The sequence below is a fragment of the Urocampus carinirostris genome, chromosome 10 (genome assembly GCF_059441175.1).
Source record: "Urocampus carinirostris isolate Australia breed hairy pipefish chromosome 10, RoL_Ucar_1.0, whole genome shotgun sequence".
Lineage (NCBI taxonomy): Eukaryota > Metazoa > Chordata > Actinopteri > Syngnathiformes > Syngnathidae > Urocampus > Urocampus carinirostris.
Window position 1 is genome coordinate 4,569,421 of NC_142358.1, and position 25,822 is coordinate 4,595,242.

The following is a 25,822-nucleotide window of genomic DNA, read 5'->3' on the forward strand; positions in this document are numbered from 1 at the left end:
TGCATTCATGTCCACACATGTGGACGCCAGGGCTTAGGAGGTTAAGTATATGTTAACAATGCCAAAGCGAGTTCAAAGAGCCTTTATATTGCTTTACACTGCACTTATCTGCTTCTATCATACTTTTAGCAACGTTGTTTGGGACGCACAACACAATAGAAAGCAGAAACAGGGGGATGAGGTGGGGGGACTGTAGTATCATGCTTGTACCTGCACTTATTTTGTTAATGTCACATGAAAATGATAAAAGTAAGATAAGTCTGGTTTCAATTACAGTCAACTAAAACCCCCAAAAAGAGGAAAGAGTTTGTTCGAGCGAGTCCAAGAAAACGTACATACTACGCACGTGTCTCAAAAGGAACTTGAAGGAGGCTGCAATGATGACTCGAGTAGAACATTTTCAGATTTCAGACAGAACCTTTAAAGTAAAGTATTCCCTCTTTACCCGGTTAATCCGTTCCATAACCACACATATTAAGTAAGTGACTTTCCACAAAGTTGAAACCCTATACATATATATATATATATATATATATATATATATATATATATATATATATATATATATATATATTAGTAAGCATAACACAATGAATCTGTGTACTAGAGCACATTACTGCACACACAGTTTCCTCATGCTGCAAAGCGCTGTGGGACTTGTATTAGAGATTCATGATCCACACAAACTCCGCTTACTTGCTCAAAGCAGACTGTACATGGGTTGATTTCTATGGGACATTTCCATTTGATCTCCTGCCCCTACGGGCAAAAATAGAATAGAATAGAAGAATAGAATATACCTTTATTGTCATTGTTATAAAATGGGTTAACATATAGTGACAACGAAATTGGGCATGGCACTCCAGAGTCACATATTCACAATGAGGATAAAAGAAACCAAGAAGATAAAGGAACAGAGAAGATGAGGTTATAAAAACAAGGAGGATAAGGTTATAGTTATAATTTACACAATATTTATACAAAGAAATGTCGGCATGTAGGATGTTACATACAGTTGGTATCGTAATACAGTTTGGTATCGTAAGGGTTGTGCAATATGCTTTTGTTGCAAAAATAGTCAACATAGTGCAAAAAATAGTCAACATTGTACAAGGTGAGCAGTAAACAAAGTGCAGTCAACATTGTGCAAAAAACATAGGCATGAATACCATTTTAAATTCGTATGAGGTAGTGGGAGTTTTCAGTTTTTTGTGCGACGTGTGTTTAGGGTGGTAATGGCTCTGGGGAAGAAACTGTCTCTGAGTCTGTTTGTTATTATTTTGTGTGACCTGTAGCGCTTGCCGGAAGGCAGCAGTTCAAAGAGGTGGTGGCCGGGGTGAGAAAAGTCCTTGATGATGTTTTCTGCTCTGCTGAGGTAGCGAGAGCAGGTAATGTCCTCCAGACTGGGCAGAGAGCAACCGACGATTTTCTAGGCTGATTTGATGACCCTCTGGAGCGTTTTTCTGTCTGCTGCTGTGCACCCAGCATACCACACCGTAATGCAGTATGTTAGAATGCTCTCCACTGTGGTTTTGTAAAAGGACACCTGCAGCTGCTGTTTTAGATGATTTTTCCTGAGCACTCTCAGGAAATGTAGTCGCTGCTGGGCCTTCCCCACCACCGCTCTGGTGTTTGCAGACCAGGAGATGTCGTCGGAGATGTGCACACCCAGGAATTAGAAAGAGTGGACTCTCTACACAGTCTCCTTTTATGATGAATGGATGCCTTCATCAGTTGTACATCAATTATCCAAACACAGCACAATGATGCCAAAATGATTTGCAGGGGGACTATATTAGCTTTATCTTTAGATTAATGAAGGCTAAAGAGGACAACCATGTGATTGAAAAATTCCAATAATCAATCCGGAAAAGGACACCATTCTATAGGCACATTCAATCAAGGGGAATATAACTTTAATTTACCTCCAGTTAAATAACTCACAGCAGTTGATGGTGGCTAATTCTATTAGGACATGACTTGCATCAATTGTTTTCAACTCTTAAATTATCCATCTGCTGCTTTGATTTGTGTTCTCTTGATACTTTGAGTCAGTTGGAAGCTAATGTGCATAGATGGACCCCAAAAAATGATTAAACTAGTTGCTATAGATCAGGGGTCTCAAACTCAATTGACCTAGGGGCCGCTGGAGGCAGATCCTGGATGAGGCTGGGCCGTATCAGGATTTCCACAAGAAAAACGCTGATAAAACATTCCAATGTTCTCAAATACCTTAATAAAAATGATCATACAGCAGATACAGACGATTATTTAACCTTAAACTTTCTGAACATGAATATAACATTAAACCTGAACTGTTCTAAATAAGGCTTCTCTTGCCTACTTCTTGCTGCTAGAGACCTGGCAGCGCTTCTTCTCACATAGGCGAGCCACATCTGGCTTGAGGGAGGAAGCAGTGGAGACCCTCAGTAGGGCTTGAAGGTGCTCGTCAGTAAATCTGGACCTGTACTTGGACTTATTGAAGTTCAAGGTGGAGAAGAGCTTCTCACACAAGTATGTGCTCCCAAAAAGGCACATTGTCCGCTTGAACACTCGGGAAAGTTCAGGGAAGCTGGGTGTCAATTCTCTCAAAAATTGCCCAAGCTTGTCTGCTTCTCCACTCACCTCCCTGAACCTAGCTTTGAGTGCAGAGTTGCACTGCAAGTCAATGAGCTATATTTGAAGCACAGGAGGGGCATCTTGCACATCAAAGGAGAAGGGGTCCGCAAACATTTGAAATGTGGCTCTGTGCGTCTTGAAGTCCGCAAATCTGTGATCAAATTCCTCCTGTACCTTCAAAATGGCCCCAACATACTTCTCAACACTGAATAATGTCCCTGCATCCACGAGTGCCTTGCATGCTGGGAAATGGCAAAGGTTTGTCTGAGAGAGCTGGGCTTTCCACAACACAAGTTTTGTGCAGAATGCTCTCACATTGTCATAGGTAGCACTGACAAGTTGCCCCTGGCCTTGTAGCTTCTTGTTCAGTATATTAAGCTCATGTGTGATATCAACAAGAAAGGCTAAGTCCATGAGCCATTTGGGATCACTTGGCACAGGAACAGCCACCCCTTCCTTCTTCATGAAGTCTTTCACTTCTGCTCTCAACACAAAAGATCTCTTCAGTACGTTTCCCCTGCAGAGCCAACGTACCTCGGTGAAGTAGAGCACATCCCCATATTCTGACTCCATTTCCTCTAAAAAAGCACTGAACATTCTGTGCTTTAAGCCCCTGGATCTGATTTGGTTGATGCATTTCACTACGACAGGCATCACATTGTCAAACTTGAGGCATCTGCTACAAAGGGCCTGCTGATGGATAATGCAGTGCAGAGCTATGGCCTCCTCCACACCCTCCTCTTCCAGTTTTTTTTTAACAAATGCTACCAGTCCATTCTTCCTCCCTGTCATTGATGGGGCTCCATCGGTTGTTATTCCCACAAAACTCTTCCATGGCAAACCGGCATTCTCAATAGCATGACATAGCTGGTGAAATATTTCTTGAGCGGTGGTCTGGCCATGCATTGGAATTACTGTGAGCAGTTCCTCTATCACTTCAAAATTGTCATCAACACCACGGACATATATTGCGAGCTGGGCAGTGTCTGTGATGTCTGTGGTCTCATCAAGAGCCACTGAATATACACTGAAACATTTTGCTTTCTCATTCAGTTGATCATAAATGTCACTTGACAGGTCAGAAATGCGCTCTGCCACGGTGTTGGCAGAAAGGCTGATGTTTTTAAACTGCCCTTTCTTTTCTGGACAGACAATATGTGCAGCCTGTATTAAGCACTTTTTGACAAATTCACCTTCTGTGAATGGCTTTCCTGCTCTAGCAATCATCTCACTAACTACGTAGCTAGCTTCGACTGCTGCATCATTCTCTTTGGTTGCTTTCTTAAAGAAATCTTGTTGCCTCATTAAACATGTTTTAAGACTGGCAGCCTGGTTGACTCTCATCTCCCTGGTATTTTTCATACTCCTCAACATCTCTAGTTGTATAATGACGTCTCAAATTGTATTCCTTGTGCACGGCAACTTTTTCAGTGCAAATAAGACATGTTGGGGCGCCCCTGTGCTCAACAAAGAATTATTGCACTTCCCACTTTTCCTGAAATTGTCTGTGCTCATCACCAACCTTTCTCTTCACTGCAGGCTTTGAAAAAGACATGTTTGGGGCTCTGTAATATGTTTTTCCACTTTAAACGCAGTCAGTCTCTGGTTTAAATTCCCGGGTTTAACTTTGCGCATGCGCCTCAGCAAAATGTGGCGACTTTCTGTATTGGTCCGGAGCTGTGACAGCATGAGCTGTCATGCTCATGTTCAAACACAGAGAACAAGACATGAAAGCCCGCTCCGTTTATTATTAACCACGCATTTTCTGAGCGATTCACTCGTACAGTGTGAGCTGTAGCTTTTGCCGCGACTGAAAAAAATCGCACAGTGTATACCCGGCTTTACTGTTAAATTTCAGTTTGACCGGGGCACCGGACAGTCCAGCCGATGTCCCGCCCAACAGACCATATACCTAACCGTGATTGGTTCATTCAGCTCCGCACACAACAAGTGTCATTCATAACACTTTTGCGGGCCAAACATTAATAACTTTCATATTAAGACGGGCCGCAAATTATCGTCCTGGGGGCCGCAGTTGGCCCGGGGGCCGCAAGTCTGAGGCCCCTGCTATAGATATATAGTTATTATGCTACTTTAGTGGTGATTTTAATGAATTATTGTGGCATGCCAGACAAACTTCATAACGTTCAGTCCATCTCAAAACAAATATTTATATCCAAATTGCTCATTTGTGGTTACTTGTTCTCTGTCAGTAAGTGGTAATGATTAATTTGAAGTGGCACACAAAGAAACAATATTTTGTTTCCTTTAACATTGAACTGAGTTTCATATCCGTACGCCTATTCATGTAAATCTAGCAGCTGACGGCAGTGATATTTTTCTTCTAAGATGTGCGTCAAGACCACAAACTCACCAAGGCCAATTAAAGTGAAAAATCAGCACCATACGGAAATCATGGTTTTGTATTCCTTTTTTCTATGAGAATTTGTATGTATTCAGTTGTCCTGTGTAAGTGAAGTGGAAAAAGTGGGAACAGATCAAATACTTACTGAGTCTCAGGAAACTCATCTCCTCGATTCTATTTCCAGACAGACATTTATCCAAACACAGACGCTACCATTGTGTAAATTCAGCAATTGTTTCACTAGCTAACAACTGCCCAAAATGCAGATATTTCAATAATTGTTTGATGCCTTTCAGATCCAGTGTGTGGACACATGCATCTTTCATAATTTTTTTCCCCTTTGCAGGTAATCCTGGTGCAGGTAAACCCAGGTGAGGCCTTTACGATTCGACGAGAGGATGGCCAGTTTCAGTGTATTACAGGTAAGAAAACTTGTGTGTCTAAAGTCGATTTACAGCATGCATGTTTTTCTTCTGTGAAAATCGTATTTAATATTTGTATAGTGTGTGAGTTTCAAACATTTCTTTCATTAAAGAAATCACAGTATGGCTGAAAATATGTCCGTGTGACACCTGATATACCGCCATACTGTAATAACATTAGTTGCATAATGATCTTGCTTCATTGGTTTCTGCCTAAAAGGGCTCATGATGTGAACTATGCATCAGGTGCACATTTTTTATGATGTTTTGATGCAAGAGTTGCAAGAGTAGAGAGGCTTGTACCACTCTTTTTCTATTTTATTTCAATTCCCATTCTATGGACATTATCATGTTTTATTTGTGCCATCTTTAATACATAACTGCAAAGTCATTACAATAAAGAGCCTAAGTACACCACACATTACAATGTAGTTAAATTATTTATTTTGAATGATCGCAGGTCAAGGGTGGAAAAACTTGAGTGCTCAAAAGCCACATATGAGTTGTCCTTCATAAATCATGTTAAAACAATATAAAGAGGTTTTTTAATGCTGTAGGGGGCATATTCTCCTGCTCTTATTTAATCCATTATTATATATGCAGTCTAATTGTAGCAACGGTCCATTCCAAATCTCAAATATACCGACCAATGCTTTACTTGAAAACATACATGCAACCATAAATGAGCTGTGATTCAATGAAGTATGAGTTCTGAATCATGGAGTGTTCTCAAGAAGTCGATTCCATTTTTCAAATATGTCACCTTTTGAATGTGAAAATGACATGTGTATTGGATAAGGAAGTTATACAGTACTTATACCAGTGACGCATGTGCAGCATTTCTTCATTAAAGGAGATTGTTTATCTTATTCTGTATTTATAATGTACGATGAAAGAGGAGCGAGCAATGTGGCAATATTTGATGGTTACATGATCTCAAAGCGGAAAGATAGTTAACTCTGTCCATGGAGCCACTTCAGTTGAGAGACTACAACTTACGTGCATAGGTGGGTACATTTACATACAGGCAATTACCTGATTAAAACCTGAAAACTGCCAGTATTTTGTTTATGTACAGTAATTGCAGTGAAGGTTTTTTTCTGACTGTGACTGTTCCGATTGCAATGGTTGGATTATTTTCTTTCATTTTCTGATTGCTCGTGCGTGTATAGGCATTCAGGTAGTCTAATTGCTGGTGCACACGTGCAGTTTCCGTCATCTTGGATATTTTATGACTGAAATCACTCTTTGTACAGAGACGAATGATTCATGCAAACTCCGGCTTACCAGCTAAAAAAGCCTCATGTATATCAGTTGATTTCTTAGGTCATTTCATATTGATTTCTGCCCTAGGGTGAAAATGCTACGCATGCATATATATCTGTATTGTGGATGTCACAGTTGTATCCATCCATGTATGTAGTGCAAGTCTATACTTTTTGCAAGCCACATTAAAAAGCATCTTGCAGAACACATAACACGAAGCAATAGAGCTCATTTTCAGAGCACAGAGGGATTAAGCTAAGTACTGTGTTGAATTTGGGGAGTCTTTTTTTATTTAATCAAAAAAATGTGGAAATGACATCTATTTGTGTAATGACGTTGCTCCCGCTTCGTTCTCGTCATTGGAATATTCGCAGGCGCCATGTTTACTGGGTTATTCGTAGGTCTCCAGGTATGTAAAACCCTACATTTGGAATGCTCCAGAAATCCAATATTCCTTTTCCAACTGGATTAGTGCTTGCATGTAAACGTACCCAATGATGCACCGAAGTCATTGCGAATCACTGCACTGCTGAAGAAGTGCAAAACAGAGCTCTTGTTCTGCTTTAAGGCACAAGGGAAAAAAACTTAATGAAAAACAAAATGTCGGGTTTGGTGAGACTAGTTGTAGTGATATTTATAAATTATAGGAGCCGCCGTAAGCGGCAGCCTTTCCAGGAGCTCCGTCTTATTTCGCTCTTTTTGTGATATATTGTTTTTATTGTCTGCTTCTATCTTTGGTGTTTTTCATCCCATTTGACAACTACACTTTGGATTACTTTCTATCCTATGGTTATGGGTTTTAACGCACAAAAATGCGTTTATTCGAGGAATCAACTCCTTGCCCTGAAGAATTCTTGTGCCGGCGTGATGAGGGGGCCCTATCGTGGCTGCAGAGGCTAAGCGGCTAGCAGCGATATAAGCCTTCGATACCGTCTGTAATCATGGGAAATGTGAACTCTCTACCAAATAAGACCGACGAACTGGCTGTGCTAGTGAAAAACATCAAAGCGTACAGGGAGTGCAGTTTGCTGTGTTTTACGGAAACGTGGCTCACGTCTAGCATCCCGGACGCTAACGTGGAGCTACCAGACTTTAGCGCTGTTAGGGCAGATAGAGACACAAAAGCCTGCGGGAAGCGGAGAGGAGGTGGACTCGCTATCTACGTGGACACGAGGTGGTGTAACCCTGGGCACAAAGATTTACATCTGCTGCAGGGGTGTCGAATTTTTGGCTTAGCGTGTGACGTCATCCACTCCGCTGTTGCTAAACTACAAACACAGCACCCCAAGGCCATCCTGTTAATCTGTTAATAATCAACACAAGGATACTGCTGGAAGTGTGAATTTCCCTACAGGGATGAATATAGTATTTATCTATCTATCTATGTATCTCTATCTATCTATCTAAATTGGCTGGATTTAGAAGAAAAAAAAGAGATGGAAGCCACTCTTGGATAGGTACTATGCAGTTCATGAAATAATACACTGTGACCTTTGGCACTCACTATGGGAACCTTTTGGATCAGTGCCTCATTTCATTGTTGACAAAAAAAGCTATTCCTTTTTTTGTGCTGCGACTATACCTCCTGACAAAAGTGAATAAAGAGATGAAACGCCTTTACGAGAGGTTTAGATGACAAAGGACATCTGAAATGATTAAAGCTTTTGGGGCCAAGAACACAGTGTCTTTGTCATAAGGGGAAAGAGAGGTAAAAAGAGGTGCCTACTGTAGATCCCTGTGGCTGCTACTAACTGATCTGTCACAAGGTGCACTCATCTCTGTGACGCGAATAGAAGGATGACTCACTACTTGCGTCTCAGGAAGGCTGAAGAGTAGTGTGTGTGCGCTTGTGTCCGATTGGTTTGTCCAGTGCAACCATCCGCAGTTAACTTCAGTTTACCTGGTGTTTGGTCACAGTGGCTGCAACTTTTTCAACCGAGCTCATACTTTACTCTCCCCAGCTACTCAATCCGACCCGGGGCTCTCCAAGGTGGTAGCCCCCTAAGAACACCTGAGCACTGCGTGGACCGGTTCTGCAGAAAAGCTCACGAATGATGAAGCTAGTTGTTTGAAAAGAAAATATCAGATGATTTCCAAGTACCAGCTTTAAAGCTTTTCCTCTGATTGCTTTCAATTGTTTGCTACTATAAAAATTATAATCAGGTACTGCTCGGTTTATGTGGCGTTAAAATATTGTCATTTTTTTGAGCATGCAAAGACAAAGATGACTCAAATTGTCTGTGTCTTTACCATTGTGTAATAAAACCAATACATGTAACACTCCTTGGATGCAATACGCAGTTACCAAATACTATAAATCCTGTACTAGGCCAGCTTATACCAAATTGCGAGAGACATTTTCTATGCAAACGACAAATATCCCTACAAAACAAGCATTGTTCATTTTTTGTATTGAAAATATCTATTGATATAAATGTGTTGATTGTTATTCATACAAAATTTGTATGATAGTTATTAGTGATCACTACTTTGTTGCAATTATTTCTTTTTAACTAATAACCGTTGTCTAACGACTCTTTTCAACCTGAAAATGGGAGTCCTATATTCGGAGAAATCTGAATTGATCAATTCTGAAATATGATTTTCAATGTTTGGCAGCTCTTAATACTGCTGTAAATGCTCTTTTTTCGGTGTTCATTTCATTTCAAGTAGCGAGAAGATAGGTCATCAAAATAATCGCTCGGAAGTTTAGCAGTAACTCCTTAGGTTTTATCCCCAGAATATTCCTGGCACAAACAATATGAAGACAATGGTTGTTGCAGTCCACAATTTCACTGACTGTAAGGGCTTACACTCTTATATTAACAGAAGGATGATGCTGGAGCCGAAACGAAACTGAAGAGATGCAATTTCTCACTAAACAAAACTAAAATTACTTGAATAGTAAGTCTTTGTCCAAACAAGTTTTAACAAGTTGTGATATAACGCTCAAGAACATTTCTAGCTACAAAAAAGCATAAAAGTTGTATAATCACGCATGTATAAATGAAGATATATAATTACGACTAAGGAAAGGAAGTTATAAATGAAAGGTCGTAAATATGGAAGAAAATATATGATCACAAGTAAATATCGGTGATGACATACTCCAACATTACAACAGTACAAATACTTGTCCCTGGAAACAGCACATTAGCCACACTACTACTTTGTTTTTTGTCCTCGCCGCCTTGCCCTCAACTTTATGAAGATTGCTCGTGTTCATTTACAGCTTTCACAGCAAGTAGCTCTAAGGATGACTGAGCTTGTGAAATGTGACTCATTCTCCCACTGTCGATGCGAGGGGGAGGCAGAAACTGTGCAAAAAGGCAACGGTTTCCCCATCTAAGATTACTCTATAAGGAGTGTCCACTTTATTTTTGTGTGGGTTTGTAAATAACTTCAACAAATGGATGGTTAGATGTGGTGGAAGATTCACAGTCCCTGAGGCAATGGTCTCCCTCTCATGAGACTGCTGTCTGGCAGAGAACGTTCCTGCTCTGTAATACACAAAAGCATGAAGGTTACTGTTAACGTCATCTACGCCAGCCTGCAGGAGAAAATATCAGAGACTAAGGCTGTGTTCCAAATCATTTCCTGCTGGTCAATCAATTTTCTCTAATCTTTATAAGGGTTTTATATACTGGACTACAAAATTACATAAGTGATCTTGCATGGTAATTATTAAATACTAACTTGGACTGAAAACTACTGTTGCAATTATTTGAATAAAACAGTCAAGTATGTGTTGAGTCAAACAATCATATTATTTCAAATGTAATTGAGGATATTTGTTATTTTGCACAGAACAAAAACATCAACAAATAATTAACAAAACAAGATATTTTCTGTTGCAAATTTTAGGGGTCTAATGCTGATCCCTGCTTGCAGAAATGTGGGATTGGGGATAATTGATCCACATATATATAAAAAAGGATAAAGGCAAAAAAAAAAAAGGCACATTGTCGAACAAAAGTGCGCTCTGTTGGGCCCGCCTGCAGCATCATGCCTTTAGGGTCAATAGATCGCGGTCACACAGGTGCTGTCACATTTTAGGCAGAGAGAGTACCTGCAAAAAGGAGCCGCCAGGCCCAACAACAGTGTGTTCTGCTGGTCCCAGCTTGCAGCTATATGCGATCGGGGATGACGATTGATTACGGCTGCATGGGCGTTTGTTTACTTCTTGGTGGACGGAACAACAAAAGAGATGATAGGCCCGACATAAATGCACTCTGCCGGGCCCCACTCGCAGTAATTATGCAATCGCGGATAATGGATGGCAAAAAAATTTCAGCCTGTGACGCATTGAGGCCGTGAAGTAGTGAGGGATTACAGTATTATTATGGCTAAAAATCACCTAACTCTATTTAAATACTTGCACATATGGAATTGTCTTTTATTAGTAAGACTAACTCTCTAAAATAAAACTTAATTTATGGTGGAATTTGATGACATGAAACTTGTTGCATCATACCCTCTCAAATTGAAGCTCATCATGTTGAGTCGTACAACGACTAAATCAAATGTAATTGTTCCTCACATAACACTAATGTTGGACTTGAGATATGTAAATCATGTTCTTCAATCTAACTCTTCTCTTTTCTTCTCATTTCTATTTCTACCCACCAAATGAAGAAGAGGAGGACATAGATGATTAAGAAATCGATTTTGATGTTAAGCATCACTGTATCGTCCTCGAAGAAGTGAAAAGCTATTGCAGAAAATCTATGACTTTCATGATTGATTACGGCATCGCCAGAACTCGTCCCCCTCCGGTCAAACGGCTACTCATCTTGGCTGGATGTCAGTTTGCACTTTGCCAGAGGAGGACTGATGGTTTTCATTCTTGCTGGAAGCTTGGCACTCTTGGGCCACGTTAGCACACCCAATCTTCCGGTTGATTTAGGGGGAGGGGCGCATGGTAGGGGGATATGTTTTTTGATGGGTCTGTTTCCTATCCTAAATGTTTGCAGTCTGCCATTAATTTCCTACAAACCCATTAAAGGTTTTTGTCCATCCAGTGTTTTTCAAACAGTGTACAGGGAGACTATAATTCTGAAGACATGGTTAAACTTATCTATCCCGGCTGACGCTCAAAGAAACTGCGGGTCAGATGTATCGACATTTCGTTCTGTATACACGTGTACACGAATGACAAAGTATATCTGAATCTGAATCTGACTTGGTCGGAAAATTGCCCAATTTTAACTTTGGAAAAAAGCATGGCATTGTTCAGTATCTTTGTTTTCTTCCAGTACCCATCCAAGTAACTGTACATCCACATCAGTAGGTGTCAACAGATCACTTGATGTAAACACAATACACTAATCTTTTGCTGTTTCTTGGTTTACTCATTGCGGTTTTGCTACTTTGTAGATTTTCATTGTGCATTGTGTTCTGCATTCTGATTGGCTAAACAATCGCCCCGCCCCTCTTCTGCCTGTGTCTGCCTGTGCCTGCCTTTGCTGCAGTCTTGTTTGAACACATATGTAAAACAGCTTGATGAACCTACATTACACATGCACAAATCTTTTTCAATTTGAATTTTCTCTCAACGCCACTATTTAAACAAAATGCTCCAGACGGAGAGAAGCACAGAGGAAAATGCTTTCTATTGCCAGAAAAGTTGGACCTTACGACCCACTGAACTTAAGTGAACTTCATCCAGGGGCTCTGGAGCGCATGACTCCCTTTGTACACTAATTCTGTCCTCATGAGGCAGTACTGTAAGTTTAGTAAATTATTTTGTCATTTAAAGCTATAATTAAAGATTGGAATGCAAAAAACTAATGAATCCAAGTTAACATCTCATTATCTCCTCATCTCATTAGCTGCACCGCTTATCCTCAGTAGGGTTGCGGGGGTGCTGGAGCCCATCCCAACAATCATCGGGCAGTGGGTAGGGGACACCCTGAACTGGTTGCCAGCCAATCAGGGACAGACAACTCACTCGCTCGTTCACACCTAGGGACAATTTGGACCGGCCAATCCACCTGAAATGCATGTCTTTGGAATGTGGGAGGAAACCGGAGTGCCCGGAGGAAACCCATGCAAGCACGGGGAGAACATACAAACTCCGCACAGGAAGTCCGGTAGCTGGATTTGAACCCACACAAGAGGTTCCCAAGACCTTAGAACTGTGCCGCACACGCGCTAACCACTGCGCCACCCTGCTGCCCAAGTTAACATATTGCACATAATTTTTCTGATGAAGTAGTACAGTATATAATATAACAGAAATGAATGAATCAAAGTAAAAATCTTGCACATAATTTTGCCAATTTTAATCATCTTAATTTACTAAAAGAAAAAAACAAACCCAAAAGTTAGAATGTAGTAATAAGAGTCCTTCACTGGCAGGTGATTTCTTTTTATCATAAGTATTACTTGTATTTCTAGAAAAACAAGATAATTATGTTGTAAGATTATAAACAAAAATCAAAACCCAGTATTATCTCCTGAGCCAATACAGTTAATTAAGGCAGCTTAATAATTTACAAAAAAAAATTTTTTGACTGATGCTGTGCCTCAGGATTTTCTGATTAAAAGAAAGTTTGTCTTTGCTCAAAAAAAGGTTGAGAAAACTGGTCTCGTCAATTAAATTTTTTCTACCTTGCATTGCTGCTTTTTCGTGATGACTGAGGCGTTAGTCAGTGTTAGCTGTGTTCTCATAATCTAAAGATGTGTTCCATTGCTGGCTATTGTAACCATGTTGATTGTTTCCTTGAGCAAGATAAGGAAACGCCACTGGCCCTATGCTGCATCAGCACTTTTTGAAATTAGTCAACAAAATGTACAGCAACTTTCCTATTTGCGGGTATAACAGGTGGACTTTATACAATCGTATTTCAACCTTATTTACACGGTTTTTCTTTTGTGTCAGCTCCCATGTACTCTGAACCTGTTTTAGCATGTACTTTGTTTATCAGTCACAGTAAACTAATATTTGAAGAGTGCAACACTCAAAGCAAAGTGCTTCCCTTAATGTTTCACACTGTTTAAGAACAAGTGCTTTGTTCACATTCAAGATTGACTCCTCTCTATTTATAGGGTTTCCACATTGCTTTATAAGCCTGGCAGACCACTAAGCTTTTGTTGTTCTCCCACCAGGCTATAAGTAAATAATAACCAAAAAAGCAACTACTTTTGAGAGCCATCCTACCAATACGATAATTTAATATTTGCCTCAATTACATCATTGATCCATCCTCTCTGAAGTTTTCCAGGGAAAACCCAGGATCTTAAAATTTCAGTTTCGTCAATAAGCAATTATTTCACCCCAGCTCAGCACAACTACTGCCAAGTGTTAAAAGCTATTGGAATAGTTCCCCACTTGATAATTTAAAGATATGCATACATTGTATAGCAGTCATACTCTATGTTTTTATTCTAGCTTTTTTTAAATGTTTTTTTGCTTTTGGCATGTCAATCAAAACCCAAGCTTTTGTGATTGTATTTTTCCAGAGCATGAAAGGATTAAAATGGATAAAATTGCCTTTGTGATTACGCATGACTGCTGCACTGAATATTTCCTGGATAAACACAGTTGTTTGCTGTCCAATCGGTGCCGATCAATGGAGTTATCCATCATTCTACAATTACTACTTAGAGCCAATCAGACATTTTTTCCCCTACACATTTTTAAACAATGGCTTCCATCATATCAATATAAGGTCCACACATATTTAATTGTTTAAATATAACTCCCACACAAATGGGTCGCCAGGAGGTCAATATGTGCTAGATGTTATGGACTTTTTAGATGACACATAGAAGTTGGATTCAGTCTGTACAACTTGGCCACATAATATCCGGTTTTCCGCTGAGCTGTGTCAAAAATCAATCCTTGGTTCTTTTTTTTCCCTCCTTTTTTTGCATCAATTCAAGAAAAAAATGCATGCAGCTTTTTGGGAGCTTCCTGCTGTTGAGTACGCCCCAAAAAGGGTATCCCTCATCATTACGGTGAAAGAATTTGTAAAAACACTTTTGCTCTACCTCCCTTTATGCACTTCAAACACAATCTTGGTCTGTATTTTAGGTCTCTGATGTTTGCCTTCTTTGTCTCTCTGCAGGTCCTGCTCAGGTTCCCATGATGTCTCCAAACGGTTCAGTGCCTCCAATCTATGTGCCTCCTGGATACATTTCACAGGTAAGCACAGAGCTGTAATTCCTATACCACTTTTACCCTAACTTGTCAGAGTTTATTAGGTATACAGGTTAACATCATTGTTATATATTTCCTACAACTAGATAGATAGATAGATAGATAGATACTTTATTTATCCCCGCAGGGAAATTCACATATCACAACTAATGGACGTTGACAACAATCTGCGCTGTACTGACTTTCATATTAGAATTTAATTGTCTTCATTGTGATTGATTACAACATTGTGTAAATTGTTCACAACGAGATTAGACGTGACAGTCCAGGATAAACATGTAGTAAAATATTTAAAAGAAAAGCATTTAGCTTGAATCCATTTGAAAAAAAGGTAGAAGGTAAAATGTTTTCACACGCTAAACTTTCATCTAAAAAACTTAAATGCTCGTAATAATTGCATAATTAGTTGCTTCTAAAGCTGCAACAATTAGTCATTGTTGGTGACAAAAATCAATAACTGAAAGAGTAGACAATGTATTCTATTGTCGACTGTTGTTGCTGAACACGGTTTACCATCAAAGTGAGGCATCTCTACAATAATATAATCTCTAAGAGTTTCATGTGCAATAGCGTCTCTGTCTCGAGTGATAACATAAACATACAGAAATGGCGGCATCAACATCAAGTACGCGTACCAAAACCTTCAAAGTTTGGGAGCAGTTTGACCTTCATACGCCAAATAAAAAGGCTACTTGAAAAGTTTTCAAAGCAGACCTTGCGTATCATTGCAGTACCTTGGTGATGCATGAACATTTAAAGAGAACAGTCAGACAGTTGAACAAAACAGTCTGACTTGCCTCATAAGATTTACATTCAAGCCAATGTGGTTTTTAAGACATGCATTGTATATTTTGCAATAAGAGAGAGTTTGAGCTTAATGCCAAACTCTGACATATGTATTTAAAATAAAATCATGCAGTCTGAAGTACTAACTGCTTTTAGAGATAGATTTGTATTTAATATTTGTACATATTTACAGTATGTTCAATAAAATACACGTTTTTATTTATCATTTGCCACATAATTATAGCAACTTCATGCTAAATTTAAGGAATAATTATCCGATTTTTCGACTAATCGCTCCAATAGTCTGCGAATAGTTGACTTTTAAAGAAGTCGTTAGCCTCAGCCTGAGTTGCAAGTTAAGAAATCTAAGAGCATACATTTTAACACTTTGTCCTTTACGTACAGATCATTGAGGAGAATGGAGTGCGGCGGGTCCTGGTGTTGCCTCAGCAACCAGAGTTCCACCCAGGCGGTCACTCTCCTCTCCATCATGCCCCACCACCTCCCCACGCCCACCTGCCTGCCTTTATTCCGCACCCTGCAATGATGCCCCCACCCCCTCAGCTCTACACAGGCATGGTGGGCGGAGTGGGCGACATGAGCGCCCAGTATATATCCCAGTATCATCCGGCTCACATCTATTCAGAGCAGGGTAAGATTGCAAGTGTATGGAGTTTTTACCAAGTGGAATTTTTAAATTTTATTTTATGTGTCACTTGTCACACTTGCAGACGAGATGTACTGTTTATTAGTAAGCACAACACACAAAAATATTCATCTTTCATATATTTTTCACTTGACTATAAGGCACATGACTACAGTAATAGCTATTGTGTTTAATTGTGTACAACCATTGGGCTCTTATGCACTTACAGCAGAGAACCTTTTTGCCCCAAAGAGCCATAAAAGCAAAAATAATTCGATTTTATTTATTTATTTATTTTTGAGAGAGAGCCATACCATATATTTCAAGACAAAATTCAACAAAACTGCCAAATCCGCTCCCCAGACAAAAGCTTCAGCACATTTTATTTCTCTGTGTGTCGTTTGATACAATCTGTGAAATAATATTGCCAGAGCCTGTGTCGCATATCAATATAAATATACCACGTAAAATGTGTCTCCCTCCCTCAGATACCTAAAAGTGTTGAGGCTAAATGACTGTTATTTTTGTACTAAATGATAGTTTCAAAACAATGTGCAAGCAAAATTCTTTATAAAAATGTCATAAAATACTGCAAACAAGGATTCAGTGGAGACTGCGCTGGGCGAGGAGGAGTACGCGCGTCTTATAGCCCCATCCCTACTGCCCACCCAATCAAATTGCTCTAGGAGGTTTTGCAAGTGATTATAAAAATGTTACACGTTTTTTTCATCATAAAGTGTCTTAACAATGAACATAGATTGTTTATTGAGCTTCTATATTAAGGATTATGTAGTGATTTACAACCAAAACGGGGTCTGTTTGTGTGACACCTTGACTCCAAACTGTTGTTAAAATTGTGTCCTATATATATTGGACTGAACCTTATTAACGACCTGGGTTGTCTTGGCTTTGTTTGTGCGACAATCGCCCTTGAATGTCACAATGCATTAAGTATTTGCACTATATCTGTGTTATCCAAGCCATATATGGCTCGCGAGTCATAGGTTCTCGACACTTGGCTTACAATAAAGTGGCTTGCGAAACTATTTGCCCCCCTTGAACTTTGTGATCTTTTGTCACATTTCAGACTTCAAACATCAAGATATAAAACTGTAATAACTTGTTGAATTGTCAACAATAAATGGGACCCAATCATGAAGTGGAACATACTTTATCGGATATTTTAAACTTTTTTAACAAATAAAAAACGCAAAAGTTGGTGTGCAAAATTATTCAGCCCCTTTACTTCCAGTGCACCAAATTCTCTCCAGAGGTTCAGTGAGGATCTCTGAATGATTCAATGTTGATCTAAATGATTTAACGATGATAAATGGAATCCACCTGTGTGTAATCAAGTCTCTGTATTATTGTACCTGCGCTGAAGATGGTTAAAATTGATGGGAAGATGGATGGAGCCAAATACAGGTCCATTCTGGAAGAAAATCTGATGCAGTCCACAAAATACCTGAGACTGGGACAGAGATTTGTCTTCCAACAAGACAATGATCCAAAACATAAAGCAAAAGCTACAATGGAATGCTTCACCAAAAAACATATCCAGGTGTTAGAATGGCCAAGTCAAAGTCCAGACCTCAATGCAATTGAGAATCTGTGGAAAGAACTGACATCTACTGTTCACAAAAGCTTCCAACCTTACTGAGCTCGAGCTGTTTTGCAACTAGGGATTGACAAAAATATCAGTTTCTCAATGTGGAAAACTGATAGAAACATAACCCAAGTGACTTGCAGCTGTAATCGCTGCAAAAGGTGGCGCTACAAAGTATTAACTCAATGGGGCTGAATAATTTTGCACACCCACTTTTCTGTTTTTTTGTGAAAAAAAGGTTTAAAATATCCAATAAAGTGTGTTCCACTTCATGATTGTGTCCCACTTATTGTTGATTCTTCACAAGAAATTACAGTTTAATATCTTTATGTTTGAAGTCTGAAATGTGGCCAAAGGTCACAAAGTTCAAGGGGGGCAAATAATTTTGCAGGCCACTGTATATACAGTGAAGAAACAAGTATTTGAACACCCCGCTATTTTTCTCCGACTTATAAATCATGGAGGGGTCTGAAATTTTCATCGTAGCTGCATGTGTTCAATGTGAGAGAGATAAACGAAAAAGACAAATCCAGAAATCACAACGCATGTTTTTTAAGGATTTATTTTTTTAACATAGCTGCAAATAAGTATTTGAACACCTGAGAAAATGGATGTTGATAAATGGTACAGTAGCCTTTGTTTGCTATTACAGAGGTCAAACGTTTTCTGTAGTATTTCACCAGGTTTGCACACACTGCAGGAGGGATCTTGACCCACCCCTCTACACAGACCTTCTCTAGATCAGTCACGTTTCTGGGCTCTCGCTGAGAAACAGTTTCAGCTCCCTCCAAATATTTTCGATTGGGTTCAGGTCTGGTGACTGGCTGGATTATGATATGCTTTTTACGGAGCCACTCCTTGGTTTTCCTGGCTGTGTGCTTAGGGTCGTTGTTGTGTTGGAAGACCCAGCCACTACCCATTTTTAATGCTCTGACTGAGGAAAGGAGGTTGTTCCCCAAAATCTCACAATACAGTACATGGCCCTCTCTTTAATGCAGTGCACTTGTCCTGTCCCATGTGCAGAAAAACACCCCAAAGCATGATGTTACCACCCTTATGCTTCACAGTAGGCATGGTGTTTTTCGGATTGTACTCTTCATTCTTCTTCTCCAAACACGCTTCGTGAAATTATGACTAAAAGGTTCTATTTTGGTCTCATTTGACCACAAAACTTTCTCCCATGACTCCTCTGTATCATTAAAATGTTTATATGCAAACTTAATACGGGCCTTGACATGTGCTGGTTTAAGCAGGGCAACCTTTCGCACAATGCATGATTTCAAATCATGACATCTTGGTGTATTACCTACAGAAACGGTGGTCTCAGCTCTTTTCAGGGCATTGACCAGCTCCTGTCGTGTAGTTCTGGGCTGATTCCTCACCTTTCTTAGTCATTGAGACCCCACGAGATGATATCTTGCATAGGGCTTCACTCCGATTGAGATTGACAGTCATGTTTACCTTTTTCCATTTTCTAATTATTGCTCCAACCGCAGACCTTTTTTCACCATGCTGCTTGGCAATTACTCCGTAGCCCTTTCCAGCCTTGTGGGGGTGTACAATTTTGTCTCTGGTGTCTTTGGACAGCTCTTCGGTCTTCTCCATGTTACAAGTTAAAGTCATACTGATTGTATGTGGGGCGGACAGGCGTCTTTATGCAGCTAATAACTTCAAACAGGTGTTTCAAGGTCAGAATTCTAGATGATACACAAGTGTTCAAATACTTATTTGCAGCTGTATCACACAAAATAATCACGCGGTGTGATTCCTGGATTTTTCTTTTTCGTTTATCTCTCTCACAATGGGCATACAAGTACGATGAAAATTTCAGACCCCTCCATGATTTCTAAGTGGGAGAAATAGCAAAACAGCAGGGTGGTCAAATACTTGTTTTCTTCACTGTATTAGTGCAATGATTGATCTTTGTCTATAAGCGTCGCCGATCAAAGTCGCCAAACATTGTATGAACAGGAATCGATCCCGGGTCGCAGTGATGAGAGCGCCAACCCTTATTTACTAGATTACCAGTAATAAAGATGACACACGAAAAGGTATTCGATGTTATCCCATTATTATTTTACTAAAGGTGTTAGAAACACTGATTTGCATAATGCAATTTGTTTTGTATTCTGCTGATCAAATGGTCTCTCCACTCCTTCAACTGTGCGTCAATTGACCTATGGCTAAGCTCCGCCCTCAAATGCCACAAGGCAATCACGGTGCATGCAGCAAACCAATAAACTCAGAAATTTCAAGTTCCCTCGTCCATAGAAATGCAATGCAGTTTGTTTACTGGGAGTTCAGTGGCCTGTTATGTGCTATTTTTAGTAATTATACGTGAGTCAATAAAATCTAGCTAGTATAACACGCAGCTTTAAGCTAGTAGCAATAACAAAGCGTATTTTACAAGTCACGTCAAGTAAGGTTAATTAGTTAATGGAAAACAATGCTGATCCTCTAGCTTGTTGTTTAGGATGGTGATGACAACCAGATGAAGTTTCTCACATTCTAAATTGCCTTTCAAGATGATTGTGTATTTTTGGTGTTGAATGGTTTCAAATACATTTTCTCCCAAAATGCGAATTATACTCCAGATGCGACTTATACATGTTTGTACCTTCTTAATCGTACAGTTTTTGGGTGGTGCGACTTAAACTCTAAAGAGACATATAGTTCAGAAAATACGGTAATTGAAAATGCCTTTTCTGACAGTCTCTGCAGATTCTCACAGCCAACACGGACGGCCAACATTTGTCCACAGAGACGACAGAACGAGCAAAACGTACGAGCGCCTTCAGAAGAAACTGAAAGAGCGTCAGGGAGGCAGCGGTGGAGGAGGGCAGGTCAAAGACAGCCCGCCCTCTTCACCTCAGAAGACGTGCATCAGGACTTCCAAACCTGGCATACACAACGGCATCGTAGGAAGAGGGCCAGAGGGTGATCTGGCCGGCTACGCTGTCAACAAGCAAGAAGGAGGAGGGAAAAATGGAGAGACTGAAGGTCAGTGGCTCATATTATGGGGATTTTCATGCTTTTAGAAGATTTCCTAGCTGTATTTGCCTCATATTTCTATAATAGATATGATTTTCGATTCATAATTCGTGATATCCGCAAGCTTTTTATCATGTTTGAGGTCAACGAGGCACATGCCTTCTTCGTATTTCTTGATAATCGCAAGCTTCATTTCCATGGTTTGTTTTGCTTCTCCCTTTAGCATCAGTGCAAGTCTTTGTTCCCTTTAGCTAACAAAACAGCACAAAAAATTCACTATTGTATAAAACTAACCCACAGAGTCTTTACAAAGCACAGAAGATTCTCAACTGAATGAAGAAAAAGACTTTGTGGGAGCAACTTCAGCCAGTAGTACTTAGTATCAGCATTTACATGATGCTCAAACCAGTGGCAGACCAGCATCTTATGACGTCGTCCAATCACAGAGATGTATCGTAAACAGATGGGACATGTAAATTTGCAGTCATCCGCACCAACAACGCAAACTTTGAATTTCTCTCAATAAATATCCATCCATCCATTTTATGCTCCACTTATCCTCACTAGGCTGGCAGGGGTTGCTGGAGCCTATCCCAGCCATATTCGGGCTGTGGGCAGGGAACACCCTGAACTGGTTGCCAGCCAGTCGCAGGGCACACGGAGACGTAAAACCCACTTGCTCATTCACACCGATAGACAATTTGGACCAGCCAATTAACCTGACATGCATCTTTTTGGAATGTGGGAGGAAACTGGAGTGCCCGAAGGAAACCCACACAAGCACAAGAGAACATGTAAACCTGACACGAGGGAGGCTGCGGTAGCTGAATTTTGAACCCTGGACTCACGCGCCGTGGAGCTCCGCGCTAATCACCAAGCGGCTGTCCCACCCTCACAAGACTTCTTTATACAACATAATTCGTAATATCAATCATCAAAGCAAGTGAGCCGTTTGAGAGCCGGCTATCTTTAATGAGTTCAGACAAAAAAGACGGACTTCCTTTCACTACACAACTCGAACTGGTTTGATTGATTTGCCGTTTCGTGATAGTCGGTGTATACTGGATGGTACCCATAATTGACAAATTTACGTTTTTCCGTACGGATTTTCTTGTACGTCGTCCACGTTTTAAAATCCATAATAAACGTACTTTGTGCGGCAAAAAACGCACAGGTTGATAGGTATGAATTTCTCCGCCGTTTTTTCGTGCCGGAATTATTGCCGATGTTATCATTTCTGCATTATCTCATCTCATTAGCTACACCGCTTATCCTCAGTCGGGTCGCGGGGGTGCTTGAGCCCATCCCAGCAATCATCGGGCAGTGGGCTGGGGACACCCTGAACTGGTTGCCAGCCAATCGCAGGGCACATAGGGACAGACAACTCACTCGCTCATTCACACCTATGGACAATTTGGACCGGCCAATTCACCTGAAATGCATGGTTTTTTTTGGAATGTGGGAGGAAACCGGAGTGCCCGGAGGAAACCCACGCAAGCACGGGGAGAGCATACAAACTCCGCACAGGAAGTCTGGAGCTGGATTTGAATGTTTCGACTTATTACTGACACTGTAGAAATTACCAATTTTGTGTTAATGTTGTTTAGTGGGAAAAATACCGTAAAGATGGGCTGAAACAAACTTCTAAAATGAAAACGTAAAGCGGAGACACTGTATCCTAGGGGTCTACTGTATAGTGAAAATGTATCCTTATACTAAACATTTGCCGAACTACTTATTCAAAATACTACTAAAGTGACTCTTTAGATTGTTAATTGCTAAAAGGAGGTCATTTGAAAGGTTTACATTGCCAAATGATGACAATATTTGGGAGTTGGTTGTTTTAAGGCACCCAAAATAGAGCCTCATTAGGGACACAAGCAAAACAGCAGCAAACATATTTTGGGATTGCATGTCATCATTTTATTATCTTGAGGATTACATTGCAACTTGTTCTATCAGTGCCAAACCAGAATATTGCTGTTAGTTTGCATAAGTATACAAACTGTGCGAGATTACTTGATCAATTCTGAAAAAGTGACTGGGAGTAAGCCAGATTGTGACCCAAGAGTGCAGTTAATTTAAATAGTACAGACATCCAGATACAAAGGCCATCATTTTATAGCTCGGCTGGGTGAAGAGCTTTTCAAGGTACAGCTATATTACAGCACCTAAAATGCCAAATTGCAAATGATGTTGGATGTAGCTAATTAGCAAACTCATGATATGCAACTGTTAACTACATAGCATTAGCAGTGATCGTAAAACCATTGAATCTTTTATTTTTTCTATGTTGTCTCCCCAGAGCTAGATGCAGCTGCAAAGGCTTTGCAAGCACTGCTGAGCACCATCACTAAACCGGTGGTTCGTATACCTTCCATATTATTTTCTGTTTTTTTTCGTGCTCAATTTGCTCGGATTTTTATGTTTTGTAGCCATCAGCAGCAATACATCTGCAAGAGATGGCTAATGATCCAAATACATTGCGGCATTAAACGTCCTATTAACACTGGTGATGAATTCCCACCGACACCTGGCTAATGAAGTCTGACCTGCTGACGAGCACACTTGTGGGAATTTTCTGCTCCCAGATGTGTTGAAATAAGACGGAAATAAATGGATGAAATACATTTTGAGGCATTTTATACACAGTGTTTTATTTAGAATGGTTGGAATATTAATATTGTTGATGTTTTTTTAAGTTAATAAAATTAACAAATTACTACATTGTAATGGTATTTACAGTCAGAGTCAAACAAATCGTCATTGACACTGATAATTCTTGCCACCATGTTGGCTACCATCAATCAAAAAGTTGCAAGTACTATACCAGGGGTGGCGAACACGCGGTTCTAGAGCCGCATGCGGCTCTTGACCAGTCAGAATGCGGCTCTTTGCCTCATCATATTTTCTATATACTGTGGCTCTTTGCCTCGTTTCATGTTTATTTTTTTCTCCTCTTAAAAAACACTTGAATCCATCAGAGTTAATAACAAATAATAAATAATATTTTGAATTTAATTTGGCAGATTTGTTGTTTTTATGGTGCTCCGGACAGATAACTGACTGCCAATCATCTGCATAGGTTACGTCTAATTCCGGGAAATTAAGTAAACATTTCGTGAGCGTGCAGACTGTTACCCTCATGGTCAAAATGGCAAAATGCAAAGCGAAACGCAAATAGTGTTATGTGTTATGTTTTGTGTGTTAAGGGAAATAATGTTTTTAATTATGTGTGTTTGTGTGTGTCTGTCTGTCATGGCAGGTCAGTGTGTTGTTTGGCTCTTTGACTCTCACAATTAAAAATATCGGCTTTTTGTGTCAAACGTGTTCGCCACCCCTGTACTATACTTTTTGGATAATAGATTATTGTAGATAATATAGATATATAAATTATATAAATGACCCATATGTCATTTCACATGTTATTTTCACACTAAACCGCAAACGGCACTCTGTGCCTGTGTTGATAATTTCAACATTGCCGGTCTTGTGCCAAAAAAATGCCCCCCAATTTACTTGAGGGGACTTTTTTTTTAATTGTAGGTTGCCTTTCAAAATGTCATGTATATTTTTTGTCAGATTTGATCAATTCCATTTTCCCCAAAAGTTATTCTCCAGTGAGATTTATGTAGGTTTTATTCTTTCTTTATGCATTTGTTGGCCGGTGCGACTTGTAATTCGGAGCGACTTATAATCAGAAAAATGTCATTATCATATTTTCCGGACAATAAGGCGCGCCTAAAAACCCAAATTGGCCAGAAATTTGAAAGTGGTTTAATAACCCGGGGTGCCTTATATACTGCAAAATCGATAGGATTGAAAATGCATACGGTGTTTATATGTGTGCATTACTGCACACAAAGTCCGTTGCGTCATCAAAATACACCAAGGAGTTGTTTTCCTCGTCTACTTTTTTTGTCTATTTATAGCTGTCTGGACAACTTTGTTTTCTCCATTCTCTAAGATTAATTTCGGGCACTGTGAATAAAAATAGTGTTAGCTTGAGATAAAATGCTTTTTCGTATCTCATCTGTATCACTAGTAGTTAAGTGGATAGGTTTTAGTATTCTCAGTGACACTTGGAATTATGATTCCTAATGTATACAATGTTTTGTGATTTTACTCTGCAATATCTTTCCACTAATATATACTGTAAGTGCATGAAATATGAAACATAGCTTTGAATGTAGTTTTAATTCCAAGCGCCTTATAGTCCAATGTTCCTTTTATATGAAAAATAAATGATAAAAGACAATTTTTGGGAGGTGCGGCTTGTAGTGCTGAAAACACGGTAAATGTAAATTGAATTTTTTTGATTGCTTGAAATTGATTGACTTTGGTCCTTTTTAAAGCATCAAAACTTAAAAAGACAAAATGGCTGGTTTCAGCAAGGCTGAATGAAGGATTATTACTAAAATAGATTTTTTTGACCTCATGAAATCCTATGAGCTCCTTTTAAATTGGGCAAAATTGAGTCAATTTCAAAGCGGCCGGGTAAATTCTAAAATCCCAGGCTGGGTACAAAGAGCCTCAATGGGAAAATATATTTTTTTTTTCCTCCCCTCTTCTTTGCTGCCATGCAGGTTTGGTTAAAATACCTTGATATGAAACAGTGGGGTGTACTTGAGCAAGGTTGGCTAAGGGGCTCGACCTGATACACTTACTTAACGTGTCAATGGGTCTTGTAGGTAGAGAGCGCTGACTATTTTTAAACCTGAAAGAGACTTAATGTCATCCTTCGATTATTACTCTGCTTCTTTGTTCAAAGTCTGGTCAGAGGTTAGCCTTCTTAGCAGTACCATAAGTTCTTTTTAGAGTAATTTAAAACACTGCAGTTACCGTGTTGCACTTGTTATGAATCACTTTTCTAATTTAAGACCTCAGTTGAAAAAAAACTATAATCTTTACAGTAGAAATTGAAATGTTAAGGATCCGACAGTCACATGACCGCTCG

The 25,822-nt window shown here is 39.7% G+C and overlaps 1 protein-coding gene across 3 annotated transcripts in view; it reads left to right on the forward strand.

Moving 5' to 3' along the window:
- fndc3a (fibronectin type III domain containing 3A) overlaps window positions 1-25,822 on the forward strand; it is a 116,176-nt gene that overhangs the window by 62,517 nt on the left and 27,837 nt on the right. For all 3 annotated transcript variants that reach the window (XM_088346456.1, XM_088346455.1, XM_088346457.1), the window contains 5 exons: window positions 5,331-5,406; window positions 14,745-14,821; window positions 16,028-16,274; window positions 20,587-20,874; window positions 23,171-23,229. In XM_088346456.1, the coding sequence (XP_088202582.1) occupies window positions 5,331-5,406; window positions 14,745-14,821; window positions 16,028-16,274; window positions 20,587-20,874; window positions 23,171-23,229 (747 nt within the window). The remainder of the gene's footprint in view (window positions 1-5,330; window positions 5,407-14,744; window positions 14,822-16,027; window positions 16,275-20,586; window positions 20,875-23,170; window positions 23,230-25,822) is intronic.